The sequence below is a fragment of the Tyto alba genome, unplaced genomic scaffold (genome assembly GCF_018691265.1).
Source record: "Tyto alba isolate M040663 unplaced genomic scaffold, T.alba_DEE_v4.0 Super-Scaffold_19, whole genome shotgun sequence".
NCBI lineage: Eukaryota > Metazoa > Chordata > Aves > Strigiformes > Tytonidae > Tyto > Tyto alba.
This window is the reverse complement of record NW_024881281.1, coordinates 5,078,960-5,099,918: the sequence shown is the minus strand read 5'-3', so window position 1 is coordinate 5,099,918 and position 20,959 is coordinate 5,078,960. Positions and strand designations below refer to the sequence as shown.

Below are 20,959 nucleotides of genomic sequence, written 5' to 3'. Positions count from 1 at the left end.
TCTTTAGTAGTAAAGACAGACTTGCAGCTTTCTTTCCTCCCTTCCAGGCTGAGAATGAGTGTGGTCAGCTGAAGGAGGTGTGTGACCGGCAGGCTGAGCAACTGAGCAGAACCAGCCAGAAGCTGCAGGAAAAAACATCAGAGAATGAAGCAGATATCAAAAACCTGAAAGAGACCATTTTTGAGTTGGAGGACCAGGTGGAACAACATCGTGCTATAAAACTTCACAATAACCAGCTCATCAGTGACCTAGAAAGTAGGTGGACCTGAAAAAAAGGATTAAAGTGAACACATTGAGGGAGCTCAGTTATGACTGCAACAGGGAGGAGGAAGAGGCACGTCTTGATATGTGTTACAAGGGCCTCACTTCAGAAATATTCCTATTTTGTCCAGTCCTTTCTGTTCATGCACTGAAGTCACTAGTCTAACAGTTAGTGCTATAGAAACAATATTAGAGACGGTCTCCAAGCCTCATTCTTCAGCAAAGGATGTATTGCCCGTTAGAGAAACTGGAATTACTGGCCTTTTAAAGAGCTTTTAGGGAAGAGCTATGCTGTGGGGGTTGCTGCAGCTCTGTGGAAAGGCAGCTGCCACCTGGTGGAATGAGTGTGTGTTTCGGGGTGCTCCAGGGGCTGGTGTGCTGAACAAGTGATCCTGCATGTGTGAGAGTCTGGTTTAATGCCTCGAAAGAATTACCTATTTCAGAGATGTTTGAATAACAGTTCCACTGGTGATTCCATTACTGATCCATTGACAGCATATCTTCGTTTCAGTTTAAGTCCGTTTAGTGGCATGACCAGCAGCAAAACCAAATAGGCTGCTCTGCCCTCTCTTTTTCACTTTTCACCCTTGCCCTTAGGTGTTTAATAATCTTCTTCCTTTTTTACTGTTCCTAGGTAAAGCAATGAAACTGGAAGAACAAAAACAAGATACAGAGAGACAGCTGAAGGCTCTGACTAAGCAAATGAAGGTAAGGTTCAGACTCCATGAGAAAGCTAAACTGAGCTTTTATTGCAACACTGGATTTGAGAGAAGCATTGTATTTTTCAAGAACAGTTGTAGAAAGTTCTTTCTACAGCCTTTCATTCTCCATTCTCTTCACTCATTTCTAGCTGTGTCTTTGCTTGTGAAGGAAAAATATAATACATCCTTCGCAAGTTACTTTTGCTTTTTCTACCTGTGATCTTCTGCTACTTTGGAACAGCTGTTCCTGCTTCAGAAATCATCAGTAGCACAGTGCTTGTAGTAGTATCACAAGTCAGAATAATCAATAGCTGTAGGAAGAACTTTGATTGTACTTTTTGTATTGGAGTGGAGAGCTTAGCACCAGTTCCTTCTTTGGCAATCTCATTGGTACTGTGTAAAGAGGCAAGTATTTGGTTGGACTTCAGCGGCATCTTGAAATTGTGAAATCCTGGTTGTGTCTGATCACTGAAAGAGAGATCAATAACTAAGTTCACAGCTCAAGTAGGTGCATTTTTACAGCAAACAGTCTGGGGTTCTAATTGCTCTTTCTAGGAAGATACAGAAGAGTGGAGGCGTTTTCAAGCTGATCTGCAGACTGCAGTGGTTGTAGCCAATGATATTAAGTGTGAAGCCCAGCAGGAGCTTCGTATGGTAAAGAGGAAGCTTCAGGAGGAAGAGGAGAAGAGTGCCAGACTGCAGAAGGAGCTGGATGAAGTGAAGGGCAGCAACAGGTTGGTTACTTACAAAGGCCAAGATTTGATCCCTGTGACTGCTAACATGCATGCAAACAGTGCTTTGTCAATAACTATTCATTGGCTTGGATGTGCATGTTGTCTGTTTTTAACTCTCTTGACAGATTTTTGTTGTCTCTTACTCTAAGATGTTTCTGTTCTTTTTCTTTTTGGTGATCTAGTTCTGTCAAGTAGGCCATGAAGGTTTTAATCAGCAAATATTAAGTAGTAAAAACTGCCAATATCCTCTTACAGCTTTGTTCTCAGTACAGTATTCCACTGTGTTTTATTGCTTTCATAACTCTCTGTGCAGCTGTATTAAACCATCTGTGAAAAGATTGGTTGGCTACATATATTCAGTGGGACATCCAGAAGAGAGCTACTTAACCTGAGAGGAGTCGAGGACTGCATATGTTCAAATTAAAACGAGGACTAGCTGGACTTCTTTGTTTTGCGAGTCTGATGCATGTTGACCGAGTGACCAATGCAAGTACTAGGATTCCTCATCTTGCATCTCCTGTCCTTAATTTAAAACATATTTTGTGATTAGCTGTGTTAAAAGGTCTGGACTTTGGCCTGGGTTAGCATTTAACTCAGAAGTGACTTCGTCATGCAGTGGACCCACCTGTAAAACAATTGCTGTAGTCTCAGTGGTTGGAGGGGAAACAGTAATTGTGAACCATTCAGAAATATAGCCCAGCATGGTAAGCTGTATATGTGGGGCTTCCCTCTGTGGGAGCATGGTAAGAACAAAAGTGACTTTTACAATTGAATGTGGAACCAGTACAGACGCCTTAAAATGTAGCTTTTATGCAGTGGATGACCTTCTATGTGCCACCTTTCATTACAAAAATCATACTACAGTTGAAGTACTAAAAAAGAAGAGATGGGAAAACAAAAGATATATTAGAAGGAAGAACCAACATTTCCGAAGACAGCAGTGCTCTGCTCTTTTTTTTTTTTTTTTACATTGACACAAGCAGAGACAGCAGAGCTGCAGTGATGAAAATTTGTACAGGGGAATGAAGAAAGACTAAACACGAACAGTGGTACAGTTTGTTAAAAATGTGTGCCAAATTATTTTTGCAGTTCTAGATTTTTCCATTAAATTTGTCTCCTAATAGATTTGTGGCCACTGGTAAATAGCCACAGGAACATGGTGAATCCTGTCACTTCTTTCAGGTGGAATAACAGTCCAGCTTTGCATTGAACATATTTGCTCACTGTTTTCCATTCAGCAGTTTCCACAGCATCTGTACAGTAGATGGGAGTAAAAAGATGGGGAGGCTTTTTGTGTGGAGGTGTATGGATCAGAATTCCTGGGTTGAAGAAGCAGAAATACTTCCTTTCAGAAAAATAATGTGTTTAAGCTCTAGTTTCATTGTCAGAGTCCCCAGTGGATGCAAAGAAAAGCTATTACAGACTGTACATTCAGGCAAAATGGTTACCAGACAGTACTTAAGTTCTGGGCTCTGTTTCCATTCCTAATTTGTTCTTAATGAAATTTCTTTTGTTTAGAGGGGATCCATATATAGAGCTGGAAATCATATACTTTCCCTCTTTATTATTTTGGGCTTTTTAATCTGAAGATTTATTTGATAATACTTAAATTGAATAGAAGATGACTTGCTAATTTGCAAACTGGGATATTTATCTTCTGTGTATAAGGAACATGGCTGCATTATCAGCTCTTTGGCATATGGAGCCTGAGTTGCAAATACTGCTTTTGAAATCAGATCCCCAGAATCCATACGTGCATGGTTCCCGAAGGAGGTATTCAGACACATTTTTAATTAAGACAGTTTTGGCATTTGTCTCTCCCTCTCTTTGACATACATATAGATAAATGTCTGTCTTTGCGCCATGCTGACTGTTCATGTAGCTTGCTTTGAGTATTACATTGGTCATGGAGCCAGATACACTGTCTGCAGTGGGCAATACTTATTATCTTTCAAAGATAGGTATTGAGACCAGATTTTACATCTGTCAATTTAAGTATAACTGAGCTGACACACAGTGTCCATGCAGCAAGTGTAAGTGTAAGCATGAGTAGTACACAGAAGTTAATGAAGTTATGTAAGTCACTGCCTAAACAAACAAAGCTCTGAAATTTTAAAACTGTACTGACCTATAAAACAAATCCTTAAAGTCACCAAAACTCCTGCTGAGAGCCAGTTCTACACTCCCAGTTATTTTTGCATTCCTGAGGTCATTGTCTTCCCCAGCACCTCAGCTTCTTTCACTTTGGAAAGTGGTGGGGATATCTTCCTTGTTGCTTTTAGACAGCTTTCACAAGTGCTGCTGCTCAGAATCAGCAGTAGATTCTGGTACCTGCAGTGACTTTTAATGCATGCTTAGCACTGGTGGAAACAGTTTGTAGCATGATACCTTAACAGGGTCTATAAAGTATTCCTCATATTTGCTAATGCTGAGCAGCTGTGCACTCAGCTGAATTTCTGTCAATCCCCAGTGAAAGTTTCTTGTCTGATTTTTTAAGCTCTGATTGGAAAATGTACCTTCCAAATAGTTTGCTACTCAAAGGCTTTTGGCAAAACTTCAGCCATCTCTTGAGGGTCATTAGACTCCACCTCATAAATTGATCTTGAAGCCAATTTATCTCCTACGACATCCTGCCATTTTAATGTTTGCCTGTGGCTGCCTGAGTTCCTGCCTCCAGGTTTGATTTCACCGTTACATTCTTCTAATCAGACAAAAAGTCATTTTTGGTTCAGGAACAGCCAAAGAACTTGCAGAAAAAATCCTGATGAGGTCATCAGAGTTCATCTGAATGAAGGTAAGAGCCTCCCAAAGGCATCTTTAACACAGATTAAATGTCTTAATTCTATGACTAAGAATGTTGGGGGGAGGTTGGACCACCATCAAACAAGTGGAATAAGGAAGAGAGGAGTTAACTTGTCCCAAGTTAGTACTGATTGAAACCTACAAATTCATCAGCCCATGTTTCAAACAGTCTTCTATGATATTTTACTTCCTAATCAATGTTATTTCTCTGCAGTAAAATGCAAAAGCTTACAAATCACTGTTGTCTGTCTCCTCACAGGTGGTGGAAACTAAAATTATATAGTCTCCATCCCTGGAGGTTTTCAAGACCAGACAGGATAAGACCCTGAGTTAACCTGGTCTGACCTCATAGCTGACCCTGCTTTGAGCAGGAAGTTAGACCAGGTGACTTCCTGAGGTCTCTTCCAACCTGAATTATCCTATAATGCTGTAACAAGTTTTATTTTTTCATAACGCACACGTTGGAAATACATTCATTTTTGTAGCTGTTTTAGGATCATATATTTAAGTGGTGAAAAAGAAAATGCTATATGGAGTTTGTAACACAAAGGAAGAAAGCTATTGCTGAAAGTACCTGAATTATGGACAGTTCTTTTTGGCTTAATTACATACCCATTTCCAGGACTTTCTAGCAATACACTGTTTTGCAGCAGTGACAGCTTCAAGGTCTGTCTTTGACTCCTTCCCTTCAAGTTCTCAAAATGATTTTGGCACTATAATATTATGTGCCTTGAACCAAGAACATGGAGGTAAGACAGTTGGGCTAGGAGTAGTACTCAGAAAACAGAGAAAATATATTTCTAATTAAATGAGTGACGACTTAGAATAATAAAAAAAATTTAACCAATCTTCAAACAGAAACCTAAAGTGAAGATTGTGATGTATCCCACTAATTTGCTTCTGTTCTTCCTCCTAAAGTCTCAAATGCCACAGCATGGCAGTGTTACATGCTTTTTCTCCTGGAAATAAGCTTATACTCTATGTGTATTAAACCCTGCTGTCAGTCTGTATGTGCTGATGTGCTGCTCATTTGTGCCTGTGTTTTGCAGCTGTTCTGTCTCACAGAAGTTTGATAGTTCATTCTGCTCTTGCTGAAAGTAAGCAAACTGGAATGTCAAAGCAGAGTTCTTGAAGTATTGCTCATTTGCTCTAGATAGTTATCCCTCAGAGTTGTCTTTTTGTTTGTTTGTTTTTTGTTTTTGTTTTTTAACACTGGATGGAGATTATTCCATCCCCTTTGGTATAAGGACCCTGAAACAGAAACTCTGAGGTAGAGCAAATCTAGTTGCCTGAACAAGTTCATGTACCCATTTTGAATGAATACTCCTAAATGATTTGAGGAGAGCAAAGCCAGGAATGTGACAATCCCTGTCCTTTGAAATTGGTTCCGTGGCTTTAAATACTTAATTTCTTACTATCTGAGCAACATAGATTTTATTTCCTTTATTTTGTATTTTGTATTGCTGTTTGCTCATCATGTACCAAAGCTGAGTTAGTGGAGTGTTAAAGCACTCCTTCAACTGTCCTAGCAACACCATCAGCATTTTCCCCTTTCCCCTTTATTTAGTGATGATAGGATGATGAACTGTAAAATAGAGCACTGTACTTCAGGATGGGCATTGTATTGCTTCTTATAACTTCCCCGATTGTTGTCTGTATCTCCATAGGTGCCTGATCTCTACCAGCTAACACAGCCCTGAGTGGATGCATAGCCAGGCCTGTCAGACACTTCAGGACATACCTTCAACTTGCAGCTGAAAAAGGGAAGTTTCAATTCAAGAAAGCACCTCCAGTTTTTTTATTGCTCTGCAAAAGTCAAGTGTATCACAGTGTGAATGCTGCTCAGGTCTACCTCCTCCCCATGGTCAAGAGCCTATTTCTTTGTTTCAGAAGGCTTCTCTCTTCAGAAGACTCTGAGGTGGAAAAAGATCTGAATTAGTCTAAAGCCAACTAGGCCATAAGAAGTAATCACAGAGATTTGGGGAACTGAAATAACTGAGGGCTTTTTTTGAGGGATGGGGGTATTTGCCCCGAAACAGAAATTCAAACATGCTTTTTTAAGCTTAAGCAAAAAATAAAACTGAGTGTGTATGTCTACTTTGTAAAATGTAATGCGCATACACATTATGAGTTCTCTATATAGTACTATATTATTAGATCTGTCTCTGTATCTAAATACATGTATGCATACAGATCAGTATGTATACATACACACACAAACGCTAGCGATAGGTCACTGAAATCCAGCAGGAAAACTGAATAGAAAAATGAAGTTATTTATTCAGTATCAGCTGCTTTGATGGTTTCAGATTTTTAATGCTGTGTTGGCAAGGCACTCACCACTGGGTGGCATGTCTGACTCAGTGTGTGTTAGGAAGCGGGGTGGTGCCCAAGGAGCGTGTCCTGCCATGACTTGCACAGAGAATGTCCCACGTGAGGTTTCTCCTGGCTGTGAGAATTGCAGATGGAGAGATCACAAGGAAAATAAATTAATATATCAAGCCCCTAGTAAATATCCTCTCAGAAAGGAGTCTTTCTCATGCACTTAACTCAGGTGAAGTATATGATGATCAGGGAGAACTTGCTGACGTTCAGCTTTGCAACTGGAGACACCTGGAGAGAGCTTTACTTGGATGCTAAGGAGAAACCCAGAAGTCACCATCTCTACCAGGAAATCATCAGGATTCATACCAGGACTGGAATTTCATGTTTTGGCTGTGGGATTCCTGTCCTTTCCTTCTGGATGTAGAAGACCTAGCAAGGGCCTGGTCTCGGAGCAGGCTGAGCTAGTAGAGAATTCTGCGGGATATCCTGGCTTTGGCATGGCCTTCGCCTTTGTGCCGTGCTACTGGAGTGTATGCATATATGCACACTCATGTTGCCTTTCTTTTCTGTGCTGGCAGCTGTTGAATGTTGGTTTTTATGTTTAAGAAATATATATTGAAGTGCCAAATAAATGTTTAAGTGTCTGGAATTGTCTGCTGCCTGCCCTTGGCCTCTCTTCTGTTCTGTGCATCAGTAGCTGTGTGTTTCTTTGTGTCCCCTGGAGTTCAGGAGGATCCACAACCATGACAGGAGCTGTGTCAAAGACTAGATTGCAGAGTAATTATATCTGAAAATATGGTTCTGTGGTCCTAGGCCACCTGTAACGAAGAGGTCATTGGAGCAGATTAGAAATTTCACAGACACATAAAGGCTGCTGTAGCCAAAATCTATTCATTAAGCACTGAAACACTTGCAGCTTGTTGGTGGTCTGTTGTCCACCTATTCCAAACCTAGAAAACAAGGAGGCTAACTCCTGCTGTTAGAGAAAAGCTCACTGCATCTACTTCTCTCACCCATGAATGAATGACACTAGGCAGTGGTTTTGTGAGAAGGAATACACCTTTTAATTCCTTTGCGGCTGAAGTGCTCTGCTTCTTCCTGGAGCTGCTCCACTTAAGCCAGCTGCACTTGCATCATTTATCTATGTAAACCATTCATTCTTGTTTGAAGGAACACATACAGCAGTAGATGACATTTTGTTCAAATCCATCCTTTATGTAGCAGAGCTTGCTTAGTCTTCTTGGATGGCCTCAGCTATACTAAACTGAATACGTTCTGTGCACAAAGAGTCATTTTTGCTTTGAAATTATGGCTTGTCATTAAGTCATATTCTCCTATACTGTCCTCCTGAATTAGCTTGCTACTGCAAGTTAAGCTCTTACTCTTCTTGCTTCTCTATTAAGAAACCCATATATGTATACATACATGCATCCCCTTATCATACAGCTTCTTCTCTTTAAAAATGGCAGGTATTCACCAAGTTTCATAAGTCTCCATTGCTTGTTGGTTGGCATGTGTGGTTTTAGTTGAAGCAAATAGGTCTCTGCACTATTCTTCCTACCTTTCGTGCCAAAGTCTGTTGCGTGAGAGGCCTCCCTTTCCTGATGTGATTGTGTTTAATCTAAGAGGTTGTTTCAGGGTGCATTAGAAGCCTATTACTAATATACAGATTTAAGATTACAGGAAGCATCCTAACAAAATTGGTGCCGGTAGTAGCTCCAGCACTTGAATCTTCATAATTACTCTGTACAATGACAGTATAATGGCATGTGGTTTTTCAGTGGACTTTTCTGTGGCACAGCATAGGGGCTGGTATAGTTACTCTAACATGTTTGCATCCTTTTGCGGTCAAAGGCTGGATTGAGGAGACTAGTATGTGAGGTTTGAGCTGTTCTCAGAGTTAAATCCAAACCAATGAAGTGATGGCTGTTTACAGCATACCTCTGGCTTGCTTTATTCTCAAGATTTGCCAGTTGGCCTACAGGCATTTACTATTCCTTTCTTACTCTGATAATACTTCACAAACCTGGGAGCCTGATGTAATGCATTGGGTGGCTTGGTATCTTGAGGCAGAAATCTATCTTTCCTCCCTACTTTACTAAAAGCAGGACTTATTTAGCTTTTATGTAACTGAATTACAGATGCTATCACCTGTTGATTTGTTGTTTATGCTTTATGAAGCCACAGAAGAAAAAGTGAAGGGTATAACTTAGTCAACAAAACACTGGCTCCCTCAGAGCTCAGTGAATTTTATCCAATCTGCCTTTCCTCCTTATTGGATTAAATGGAGAATGGAACTGAAATGGCTTTTTCTCTAGCCATCTGCCTCTGCAGTCTCCCCTGGCATACAAGAAGCTTGAATGAATTAGCAAAGAAGTAGCCAATGTCTGCTTAAAGACAGCACCTCCTTAAGCTCTGCCAAAAATAGAAACATGAGTCACTCTTATTCTCTTATCCATTGACACCCTTTAGCCCCTTGCATTTTGTGGACTGTGATGCCAAAAGGGAAAGAAAAAGACTTTGATTTCTATTTTTAGCTCAACAGAAGTTGTTCAACCCCATAGGCACTTTCTGGATGGAGTCCTCCAGCCTTCTTAAGAAATAATTTCTGGCTTTGTGTTCACGAAGCTCTTGGTGCCAACCATACTTAAAAGTAGGGAAAAGTGGTGATACCTCAGAACCTGTGGATCAGCCTGCATTTCATAAGCAGCTAGGGGATCAGGAAAGTAATGTATAAATACTCTCTTTTTACGTGACTAGACTTTGTTATCTAATTGCAGCTTTCCTAAACTAAAGCTAGGTAATTACACTCGAAGTCTACCTGAGAGCTACTGGGTAAGTACAGTGTCAGTGCTAAGCAGTGTCAGCCAGATCCGTAAAATGCATAACTAGAAGCAACAGTTACACTGTGTGATTACATTTGCTGTTTAACACAGCTGTGGACTTGCCTGTACTAACTGCTGTTAAGTCCAGCACCTAACCTTGGCTTCAGAAATTCTGTTCAGTGGAGTAACTTCATGATCCTTCCTGTTAAAATATGAGCTTTATTTCTATTTTGAGTTTGTCTCTTCATTCCAGCCATTGTATTTTGGTATTCTTGTGTATGCTAGGATGAAGCACCTAACAGTTTTATTCCCCATATAACCGCTTATGGACTGTGATTGAGGGTTTACTTGTTCAGCAGGTGTCCTTATTGATGAGCTGTAAGAGTTAAGTTTCTGAAGTTTTTCATTATGAAGTATATTTTCTGGTTTAATTTTTTATGGCTCTTACCTGAACCCAGTCCAGTTACTTATTTTCAATTATGGCATTTTAACTGGTAACAATTATTTCAGAAGCGATCACACCAATTAAAACCACAAAGTATAAAATAACATCTTTCTCTTTGGTTACTTTCCTCATTATACACTGAGGACCACAGTAGCCCCTTGGCCCCTGTGCTGTATTGAAAGCCCATCTTCAGGTAATTATCGATGATTATTCACAAGTCTCATCAAACTGCTTTTTTCTATGATAATCCTCCATCCCATGTGAGGATGGGAAATGAAGATGATGAAAGTTTGTTAGAGTCAATGGAGAAAAGTTTGTTAGACTCAGTGTCTATGTTTGCCAGGCACTCCGAGAAAAGGACATGAACATCTTAATGAGTGTTCCATGTTCCGGCCATTACAATAAAAGATGTAAAGATGTGCATCGTTGGATTTGCCTTACTACATCTAAAGACCTTTACTCTCTGCTTGCGTTTCCTGTTGCCCCTGACTTTGATCTGGTTTCTGCTTTGCAGGCTGACAGCTGAAGAGGTAGAATCTCTAGAGTCAGATACAACCAACCGCTGGCAAGGAGTCTGCATTAGCAGAGCATCTCCCACACCATCAGAATCTGCAGCCACTGTGAAGTCATTGATAAAATCATTTGACTTAGGATGCTCAGGTATTTGAACACTGTATATAGTAGTAAAAAAATTTTCTAGCACCGAGCAGGTAATTTTTGCCATTTTGTCCTGCTTCTTGCTTCTTAGTGGATATTTTCTGACAGTGCTTGGTACATATATACTATCTGTGGAATGTCACTATACCAGTGATTCAATATTCTGGCAAGAGGGAGATAGCTGGATTTGAAATGCAAATGATTCTACATTTTTTCCTTGCAGGTAGCACTGGACAAAATGTCACGGTTCACAAGGTCCCGAGGAGCCCTCTAAGTGGAATTCCAGTGAGGACAGCCCCAGCAGCTGCTGTTTCCCCCATGCAGGTAGAAGGAGCTCTTTCCATCCTTGTAGTTTTAAATTGTGTAGATGCAGTGTTTGCTACAGCATGATGTAGCTTCAGCATGCCGACATGCATATGTTGACAAGGGGAAGGGGAAACTCATCTGTTTATTTTCTGTGAAACATCAAATGCTGTAGTACTAACAAAAAGGATCAAAGTGAGTTTGTCTTTAGCTTAGAGGTCTCAGTGGACGGATGTGAACTTTTTGGAATACAATTCTGAACTTTAATCACTGTTGACTAGAAAATAGGTTTCAATTATTGGGAGTGAGTTACAAGAAACATCAAACTAAACTAGGTAGCTGTCATGTGAGTTGAGAGACATGGGATAATAAGTTTCTAAGATGTATGTTCCAGTCATCCAGTAAGTTCATACAGTGCTGAATGAAGAGCTCTTACGGTTTGGGCTTTTTCCTACTGAAGCATAACTACTTTGGAATGTAGTACTTCTTATGTCACTGCACCAGTTAACTTTGTTAGCCATTTTCAAATCTGTGGTACAATGTTATTGGAAATACTGCTTTTGAGAATGATGGAGGAGCAAATGCACTGTGCTTCCTGATTTCTGCATACACTGAAGGTGACATACCATCAAGACTGCTAACCTTTCTAGGCTAGAGAAGCCATTGTATGTTTTTTGACTGGGGCTGGGGCTACAGAGACAAGAATTCTTCTGACTTAGGATCTGGGGTGCTGGGGGACAGAGGCAAGGTTAGGAACAGGCATTCTTACTTTGGGTTTGTGACACTAGATTATGTTTGGCAAGAGAAAAGTCGCCCAAACAGAAATGTGAAATAGGTCAGGAACCAATATATTACTAGCTAAAAATATTGTCCCTTTGTTGTTTTATTTTTCACAACCGTTTATCCAGCTCTAAGTACAGCTGATATCTTGTTGAAAGGTTTCTGTATCCCTGCACTTGCTTTGTGATCTTGAGATAGCAGAAACATCTCTTCTTTCTACTTAGTAGCCATCATGCTTACGTAGGTATTTTTTTAATGATCTTTTGTACATTTGTTTGTCTCACAGAGACATTCAGTTTATAATAATGCCAAGCCAGCCAGCAAGGGTGTTGCCAGACACGCAGATCTTTCAGACCTTCCTCTTGCAGGTAGGTTGCAGTAAATGTACAAATGTTGCCTCTTTTTACTAGCAAAAGCTTGTCATTAACTGTTGGCTTCTGCCTCTGGGCCACTTCTCATCTTCTCATATGGTCAAAGGAAATATGAAAGTGTCCTCAGAGTCCTTGTTTTAGAAAGCTTATTAATTTTGTCATGTTTCCATTTCCATCTTCATTATAGCCTTACAAAACTAAAAAATAGCTGATTTATTATGGCTTGCCAACGGAAACTTGCCTTCTTTATTCCAAAGTATCCATGGCACCTCTCTAATCCATGATGTGGAACTGTAGAGGATTGGATTTTGTTCAACATGTATGTATCTGGACCAAGTCCAAAGTACTGTCTTTTGAGGGTTTATTTGTTTTTCAATTGAGCTTCATTTAAAATACATCAAACATTTCAGATACTGATGTGACTGTTTTAGGAGCAGTCATATTTGGGCTCAAAATAATTTGTTTTGAGAGTTCTGGAGAGATGCGTTTGTTTTTATTTCACACTTTGCTTTTGTTCTCTTGTCATTTAATATTCTTTTCTACCAGTGTTTGTTTCCCATTTTCTCTAGAGCCCTTTATTTTGATTAAATAGTCCTGAATTTAGTTGTTGCATTGGAATCAAAGCTAGTAGCAACATATTATTGAATTTTTAAGGACAGATGAAGTATTATATTCCTGAAGTGAAACCTCAGTGAAACTGCAGGGAGGGACAAAAAATAATCAGTCAACTTCTTCACTGGTATACTGGATTTTCTGCAACAGTTTGCTAGTACAGGAGAGAAATTAGAACCTGCCTTCATTTTCAGACTCTTCAGATAATCTGCTGAACTTCCCCTTCCGTCATTCAAAGCTAAAAAGATACTGAATCTGAACAGCAAAACATATGTTATAGGTTAGTTGGCAGCATAAGCAAGTAACATCTTGTCTATGCTGCCAGCTTCTCTTGCAGGAGTAAATGCTAAGCAAGCAGAAGTTATCAGTGGAACAGTTTACTTACTTGTATCAGTCAGTTTGCAGAAAATGTCTTGCATGAGAGTGTACATTGATCCTAAACAGAACATAAGACCTTTTTAATTTCTACCAGTTTACTGTAGAGTGAAGAAATCTGTCAAATGTGTAATATGATGCCAGTCCTTTATAATAAATATCCCACTTCAGGCCATGGGTAATTAGTGTTACTACCCATAGGCAATTGTTCTGTGAAAATCTGTTGAAATTAACAGATATTTTATTAGCCATTGTATGGTTAAAATTTATGGTTGCTTATCTAACAAGTTCCTGTATTTACAGCTTCTCTTTGTACCTGGATTTAATTTAGTTCCAATAATCCATAGCAAAGGCTTAGTCACTATGAAGTTGTAATAGTTCTGGTTCCAATCTAAATAATCCTAGAAGGCAGTTGATCCAAGCCCTGTTCAAACAACACTGAATTAAAAAATATCCCCAAGGAAATACAGAGTGAAGTAGTCTCCATAATAATAATCTTCTGGCTGATTCCATCTGAGCAGTATCACAGCAGGGTTCAGTGATGTCCTTAAAATGACCCAAATGTTACGTTGTTAGAAAGGAGAATGGATTACTTTGCAGACAGAATCAGAGGTTTACTGGTTCTGCCCTGGAGTTTCTAGCAGCCAGAAATAGTCAGAGGAAGTCTGTTACTCATGCAAGTGAGACTCAAAGTACAAAACTGGATACTGTTAACTTGTACCACTTCAGACACTAGTATATAATTCAAGCCAATAACCACAAAGTTTCTTGAAATAAGAGGGAATTTGCACCTCAAGGTGTTATGGCATTAGTTGATAATTAACATAGGGAGGTAACTGGAAAGGAGGAGAAAAAGTTGTGCTCCACATTCAGGTGACTTCTGATTACAGCTCATGTGTTGGCCATAGATCCTGGCTTGTTGACAGTTTGTCTACAGAACCGAAGCAACAAACTTCCCCTGTGTGATATATCACTATATCTCATGATTGATATACACAGGGAGATGATTTAATTTCTATGATCTCTCTGGCTTCTCTTCAAAAACCTATCAACAGTGGATTCTATGGCTACTAATTTTGTTGATTTTATTTCATATATATAAACACATACACATATATAAGTATATATAATAAAATATATAAAATAAGTAATATATGTAACAAAAATATAGATGCATATGCTACGAATATATTGAGACTTCCCAGAGTTTTGTCAGATAGGATGCCAAGCATCATGTGATAAGTGCCTTTTACTGCTGCCTTGAGCTGGGTTGTATTCAGGAGACAGGAGACTTTCTTGTTAAAAGTCTGCTAATGGCAGAAAATAAATTATTGTACTAGGGCTGGTCAGTCATCTGGTGAAGATATCTGGTGATCAGCTTTTGAACCTTTAAGACTGTAGATTTTGGTATTTCCCCTCATTCACCTGAGGCCCCTACCCCCCAGCAGGAGTATCAATCACAGGAAACCAGGCAGTCTGTACTGTTGAAATCATCAAAGCCATTCCTTGTTATGATCACCTCTAATCTGCTCAAGGTTTCCTAGCCCCATGTGTGTTTAATGAACAAATGAGTACATTTGTTTAGAATCAAAACAACAGACTACATATTGTGTGCTGGGTGGCAGGACAGTGATTAATCAAATTCCTCAGACTGCAAACTGACAGCTTTTTTTTTAATTTCCACAGACCTTCTGAAGGGGAGGAATGAAGAGCTGAAACCAGACCATTACCTCCGTAAAAGCCCCTCCCTGGAATCCCTGAGCAAACCGCCGATGGCCTTCAGCAGCAGAATGCTTAGCTCTACACCCAGCAGCTTGAAACCCCAAAGCAAACTCAGGTAGCAACTCTGTTTCTTGGGAAAAACAGCACACTGGAAAGATTGGCAGTATTACCTGGCACCAAGATGAATGTTTTAATCTGGTGGACCCCTGTCTCCAGTGGAAACTGCTGGCTACTCTGTCCAGTTCAGAATTACCAGGCTGTCAGATCTGGATATCAAAATTCAGGTTATGATTTACCACAGTTATCTGTAAGATGAGCAATCATGACAAAATGAGGATGGCAAGCTTTCAGGAGCCACCAAGTTGTATACAAGAATTCCATCATGTGTACAAGTGGTCAGCCTCAGTATCTTACCGTAGCTTTGCATGTTATGGTGAGTTAAAAACTAAAAGCTCTGAGGTCTAAGGGAAAGCTGGACAAGTAATTTTCTTCTGTCTTGAGAAAAAACATATATTTTCCCCTGATCTCCACCAGTAGAAGCTGTAGGGTGGAGACAATACGGGTGTTTTGATTGTTGGCCTTTAACTGTACTTGAGGCCTTGACTGCAATACAGCTTCCAGATTTTTCATTTTATTCAAGAACTCGTTCTGCAGCAGCTCAGTTGGATATGAATTTGCGTTACAGATTCTTTAGATAGCTTCTGTCCTACTTTTCAATATGTAAAGCAAAGAGGTTACTTGAAAATTTTATAAGTAAAGCTGATGAAGATAACAGCAGAAATCCTGGGTTAACACATGCTGTCAAATATCGATAGGCTGCTGGTTTTTAGCTCTTCATATTCAGTGATACCAACCAAATTTGTCTCGTCTAAAGGCAAATACAGAGTGCAGGCTCTGAAAGCTGTTATAGTTTGGTTTACATTTAGGTTCTGTGCAGCCATTCTGATTTGTCATACAGATATTATTTACACACTGTTAAAAAATAAGAGACATTAAGCATATTTGTCATCTCCGTTATGCTTCCCTGGCTTAGTGTGGAGAGAAAGGACCCACTGGCAGCCCTGGCCCGGGAGTATGGTGGTTCGAAGAGGAATGCTCTATTGAAATGGTGCCAAAAGAAGACTGAAGGTTACCAGGTAAGGGAATTAGCTACATTTTTACTTTTGTCTGGAGAATAATTAATCACTTTCCTATAGGTGTGCGATAATCAGTATCATTTCAAAGAAATACATGAATTTGAGTCTGCTGGTTTTTGCATGTTTACTTCCACTTGTTGTTTCTATGTTTTTCCTTCAGATTTCTCTAACACTACCGTCCTCAATATTACATTGTCATAAGTGGTATACAAAACCCCAAATTTTTACTACATTAACAGTTGCTGATGGTGAGAAACAGAGTGTATATGTGCAGCAGCCTCAATTTGGCATAAATTTTTGAAATTACATTCTAAAATTGTTTTTCTACAGGCATTCTGTGGGTGATATGCTGTTGTGAGAGGTTTTTATTATCGGTCATTTCTATAAAACCAAAGAAATATTTCATTGTGTGGCCTTGACCAAATGAAGTTTGCAGCTTGGTCCCCCATTCTCTCTAATCTGCTGCAGTTTAACAGGATTTTACAAAGCAAGTTTTGACTGCTTGAAAATGTCTCACTTCTTTGCGGAGTGATCTTCACTGTTAAACCAGCATAATGATTTGTCCAGTTCTTGTATGACCATTGCTGTGCTTGTCAAGCTCTGGCTAGTGCTTGTATGCTGTTGAATTAGGCCTTTGATTCTACTTGTAATTGAGCTGTAGAAGGCAATTATAGACAACAGTTCCTCTTGTGATATATACAGGGTGTGCAGGATAATCTTGATATAATGTTGCGATTTTTCTTAAGAATAATATTGTTTGTTACTTAGAGCAGAAGACAAAAGCACTTATCACCACATGATAAGCACCCTGGAGCAAGTCTTTAATAAAAGCAGAGTCCATCTTTTAAAGTAAATAATAAAATATTTTTTTTCTTCACAATCAGCTCTTTATGAAGCATTAGCTGCAGGGTATGGGAGTTTGGAAGAAAAGACAGTAGCTTTCCTTTGAAGTAAACTGATCTATAAAGTTTTGAGTCATTTCTTAGCACTGGTGTATTCATCTGTCTTGCACCAATTTCACAGAGGGTAAGGTATCAGAGAAAGCTCTTGACTTTAGACATGTCTTAGAATAAAGCCAGAGTTAGCATTTAGCTTCCAGTTCTGTGATACTGCCTAAAAGGCTACAGTGCTTTCCCCTGAAATTGTATGCTCTATGCTGGGTTGATTTATTTTATATCTCATCTACTAAAATTCTCCTGGTCTTGGATTTGAAGGTGTGGTGAAACATTCCCAACCAGTCCTCAGAAAATGATTCATGAAATACAACTTTTCCAAGTCTAACTTCTGTTAAGCCAGCAAACCCATCACTAGAGTAACACTTTCTCCCAACGGTGTTGCCCTTTTTTGTTTCAGATGACACATATGGTGAGCTTCCTCTACTTCTCTTAAAACAGTCTAACTGTGATGACTTCACTGTTAGAAGTGTTCTCTGAGAGTCAGCCTGTAGCTTTCTTTTTCTGATTACACTCAAATTGTACTAAATATATTACTTTTAGAAATTATTATGTGGCTTTGCAAATATAAAGAACTGTCATGGTTCTGTAGGTAGCAAACTGACACCAAGAGTGACAAGTGCTCCCTCTGTGATAGAATAGAAAAGAAGTTTTGTTTTTCTATGCTGAACTCAAGTAGTGGAGCTGTATATCAGATAACAGGCCACCCAGGAGGTATGCAAGGCAATCTGGGTCTATTTGTTTTTCCTTTTAGTATTAGTCTCTGGAGGAAAGTACATCCATGCTTCTGAGGACAGTGCAAGTCTTTGCTTTATATATGGCTGCTGGAGTGTTGTCGCTACGTGACTGTCCAGATGATGTTTCAGAAAAAACTCTTTCATTTTTGGTTCCTGCTCTGATGAGCTTTTTGTTCTGTTCATAGCTGTCCTCTGTCATTACTCTTTCTAAAGCAGCAGAATTAATTTTTTGCAGTTTTTGAGAACAAGCAGGTAAAGCACTGACAAACATTGCGTAATCCAGGAGAGTCTGAGAAGTTCAGAGTGTGATGTGGTAGCTGGCCTTCTTACCCAGTGTAAGGATTCAGAGCAGAAATTAGGCAGATGAACCAAAGAACAAACACAGTATTGATTTATGGGAAGAGTCTTGCCCTTCTGTCTTCACTACTTCATTTAGAGGCATTATCTCTTGGATGTTCTTCCTCAGATTCTCATTCCCATTGCGCTCTTTGTGGTGCATTCACTAACTCTTCTTGAACTTGCTTTTCCCAGACCCTTGCACTCTTATGGTAAGGCTGATATTATACTCCACAGGGAGTTTTTGTCATTCTTGAGTACAAAGAACTGGAGTGGAGTAACGAACGTCATTCTCCTTCCTGCCTTAGCCACTGCAATGGTGAGAATGAGGTAATGAACTCCACCAAGCAGAACCCTGATGAAGTGCATGACTTCTTTTCCATAGAAAATACCCCTGTCTATGAGGCATCATCTGTGCAAATCCCTGTATAATCTGTCATGTTCTTTTTGACAGAAGGCTCAGAACCACAGATAAATTTGGATGCAGTCTGTTTTCAGTTCCATGACACAGTGGAATGAGAGAGTAAAAGACTTGCTGCTTGGCTGCCTAACTTCTTTTTTCAGTGGTAAAATGTGCCACCTTTGAGGTCCAGTAACAGTTCTTGATCTGAGCTCGTGAGGAAGAGGGAGATTCCATTATGTTTAAATTATGAAGATACCAGATTTCTCTAAACAGTAAGAGCAAAATGGATTAGAATTAACTGATACTCTCAGTAGCAGCTACTACCCATGCCCCAGATTCACTGAGGAAAGCTGGATTAGTGACCTAGGAAGGGATCTGGGGCTAAGAACTAGGGACCAGCACACAAGGCTTCACATTTTAAATGCTTTAATCCATACAGTCCATAAATGCTGTAATTATGCTATAGATAGAAATTTGCATCCTGCTCCTGGCATATATCCTTGCGTTGACTGTGGTGGGAACATTCCCTGGCTTTGAACTTCAGCATGTTCCCCAGGAAGCAATCTCATAAAACAAGAGAGGGACACTGGAGGGAGTTGAGTGAAGTGCAACACAAATTGGTAGTGGCCTGGAGGGTTTTCCTTGTTTTTTAAAAAAAGAAATTGCATGAGTTTACAGTGACTGAGGGGAAGCATGAAGCCATCTGTGTTTCTCTAACATGCTACCTCATTTCTATGATCCCTATTTAAACAGTGATTTGATATCATAAAGATATGAATGCTAAGGGGAAAGAGTAATTATTTAGAATATGAAAACAGAATCACTACAATGAAAATAAAGTGGGAGTTCAGTATAATGACTAGGAGAAAAGAATATGAAAGCGGGATTGCAGAAACTGTGGTGTGATTGTTCATATGATTTCAGTTGTCATATTTTAATGCCTAGATGAATGTTACTGGCATTTTGGCCATCAATTTTGAATAACTATGCAGGGTAGGTGCTAAAAACATCTCATCAGTAAAATGAATTGTAGCGAAATAAAGCTTTGTGCTCAGTGGCTTTGTGCAAAACTTCCTTGAGGAAAATTTCCAACATAAAAAACCCCAACCTTAATCTGCTGTATAGTTCCCTATAAGAATTGTGTACTGGCACATGATCTCTTTTGCCAGATATACATAGACTGTTCCTTCTGCCTCTCTGAATTTGTTGACATCATAATATATAATGTAGGGGGATGAGATGACCAGACTTGAGAACTGCTTTTGTGGCTCTGGAACTCAATTAACACAAGTTCTTTAAACCACAAAGCCTGCTGAGAATAAGTTACTTATGTTAAAATAGCTTTTTCTCTGTTGTCCTGTGGTTGGGTTTTTAAAATCTATTTTAAAAGATTAGACATCATAGCAACAGTGTGAAGCAGAAATTGGGTGCTTCTTTTCTAATAGGCTCTGTTCCTATGAGTCCTAACTCCTGGAAGCTGCTGAGAGTCATTCTTGTTGCATTATCACCTTCCGTAATCATATCATTAGTGACTGTGGTGTTATTTAAGTGCCCTGGTTCTGTTTGCTCTCTGTGGAGACCATTTGTCAAGGGGCCAAACCTCTCTAGATTAAGTCTATTACTATTCACAGATGTATTGTGAAAACACGGGACATCAAGAGGCACTTAACCCATGATCGCTAGAATTGAGGATTATTGTTTCTGCCACATATACCCCTTCCAGAGAAGGGAGGGAATTGCTACCATGTTAATGAATATGGTTCACTTAGAAAAACTATTTTCATGTGTTTTCTAAACACTACACATCCATCCTATGGCACATAGGAAAAGAGAATCTGACACTGACTCTTTTCTCCAGTGCACAATTCAAGGTTATTCTTTTTATCAAAGTTATATTTGGTTTAACAAGACCTATTTGGGATTCACTTGTTGAAGAACCACCATCTCTTATAGTAAAGCTATCGGTGCAGTTGTCTTAAATAGAGGGGTGCTAAATAGGAGGAGATGAGGAATGTTCTAGACTGACAAAGGGAAATGGCAGCTATACCTCTGAGTATTTTTATATTTCATATATTCCTGACCTGTGCATTCAAGCCATTGCATTATATCATCTCCCTGACTATGACAGTGTTAGTACACTAGCTTAAGGATAAAGGCAGTGGGCATCTTCAGGAGAAGAGGCAGCGCTCCCTATTCATACTGGCATCAATACTAGATGGCTGATAAATTGGTATTGCGCTTATTGGTATTTATGGGAATAGCCTCAGATCCGATTTCATACCATCTGGAGGAATCTCAACAGCATGGAGAAACTTTACGTAGCTTTCATGTTGTACAAGTAGCTCCTGAAGAAAATCTTTTAATTATTCTGCATAAAATCCACTAGTGACTATGAAAAAAGCTAGAAGAAAATTATTTATTTGTTTCCATGCCTTATTTGGAGTTATTTCACTTTGCAGTAGGTCCCAGAAACACTGCAGT

General features: G+C 39.4%; 1 protein-coding gene across 4 annotated transcripts in view; it reads left to right on the top strand.

Moving 5' to 3' along the window:
- SPECC1 (sperm antigen with calponin homology and coiled-coil domains 1) overlaps window positions 1-20,959 on the top strand; it is a 98,496-nt gene that overhangs the window by 58,736 nt on the left and 18,801 nt on the right. For 3 of the 4 annotated variants that reach the window (XM_033004733.2, XM_033004730.2, XM_033004734.2), the window contains 8 exons: window positions 48-255; window positions 896-969; window positions 1,518-1,696; window positions 10,608-10,753; window positions 10,974-11,074; window positions 12,120-12,201; window positions 14,878-15,028; window positions 15,947-16,049. In XM_033004733.2, the coding sequence (XP_032860624.2) occupies window positions 48-255; window positions 896-969; window positions 1,518-1,696; window positions 10,608-10,753; window positions 10,974-11,074; window positions 12,120-12,201; window positions 14,878-15,028; window positions 15,947-16,049 (1,044 nt within the window). Of the gene's footprint in view, window positions 1-47; window positions 256-895; window positions 970-1,517; window positions 1,697-6,165; window positions 7,473-10,607; window positions 10,754-10,973; window positions 11,075-12,119; window positions 12,202-14,877; window positions 15,029-15,946; window positions 16,050-20,959 lie in introns of those variants that run through there. The other variant, XM_033004735.2, reaches the window with a different exon arrangement.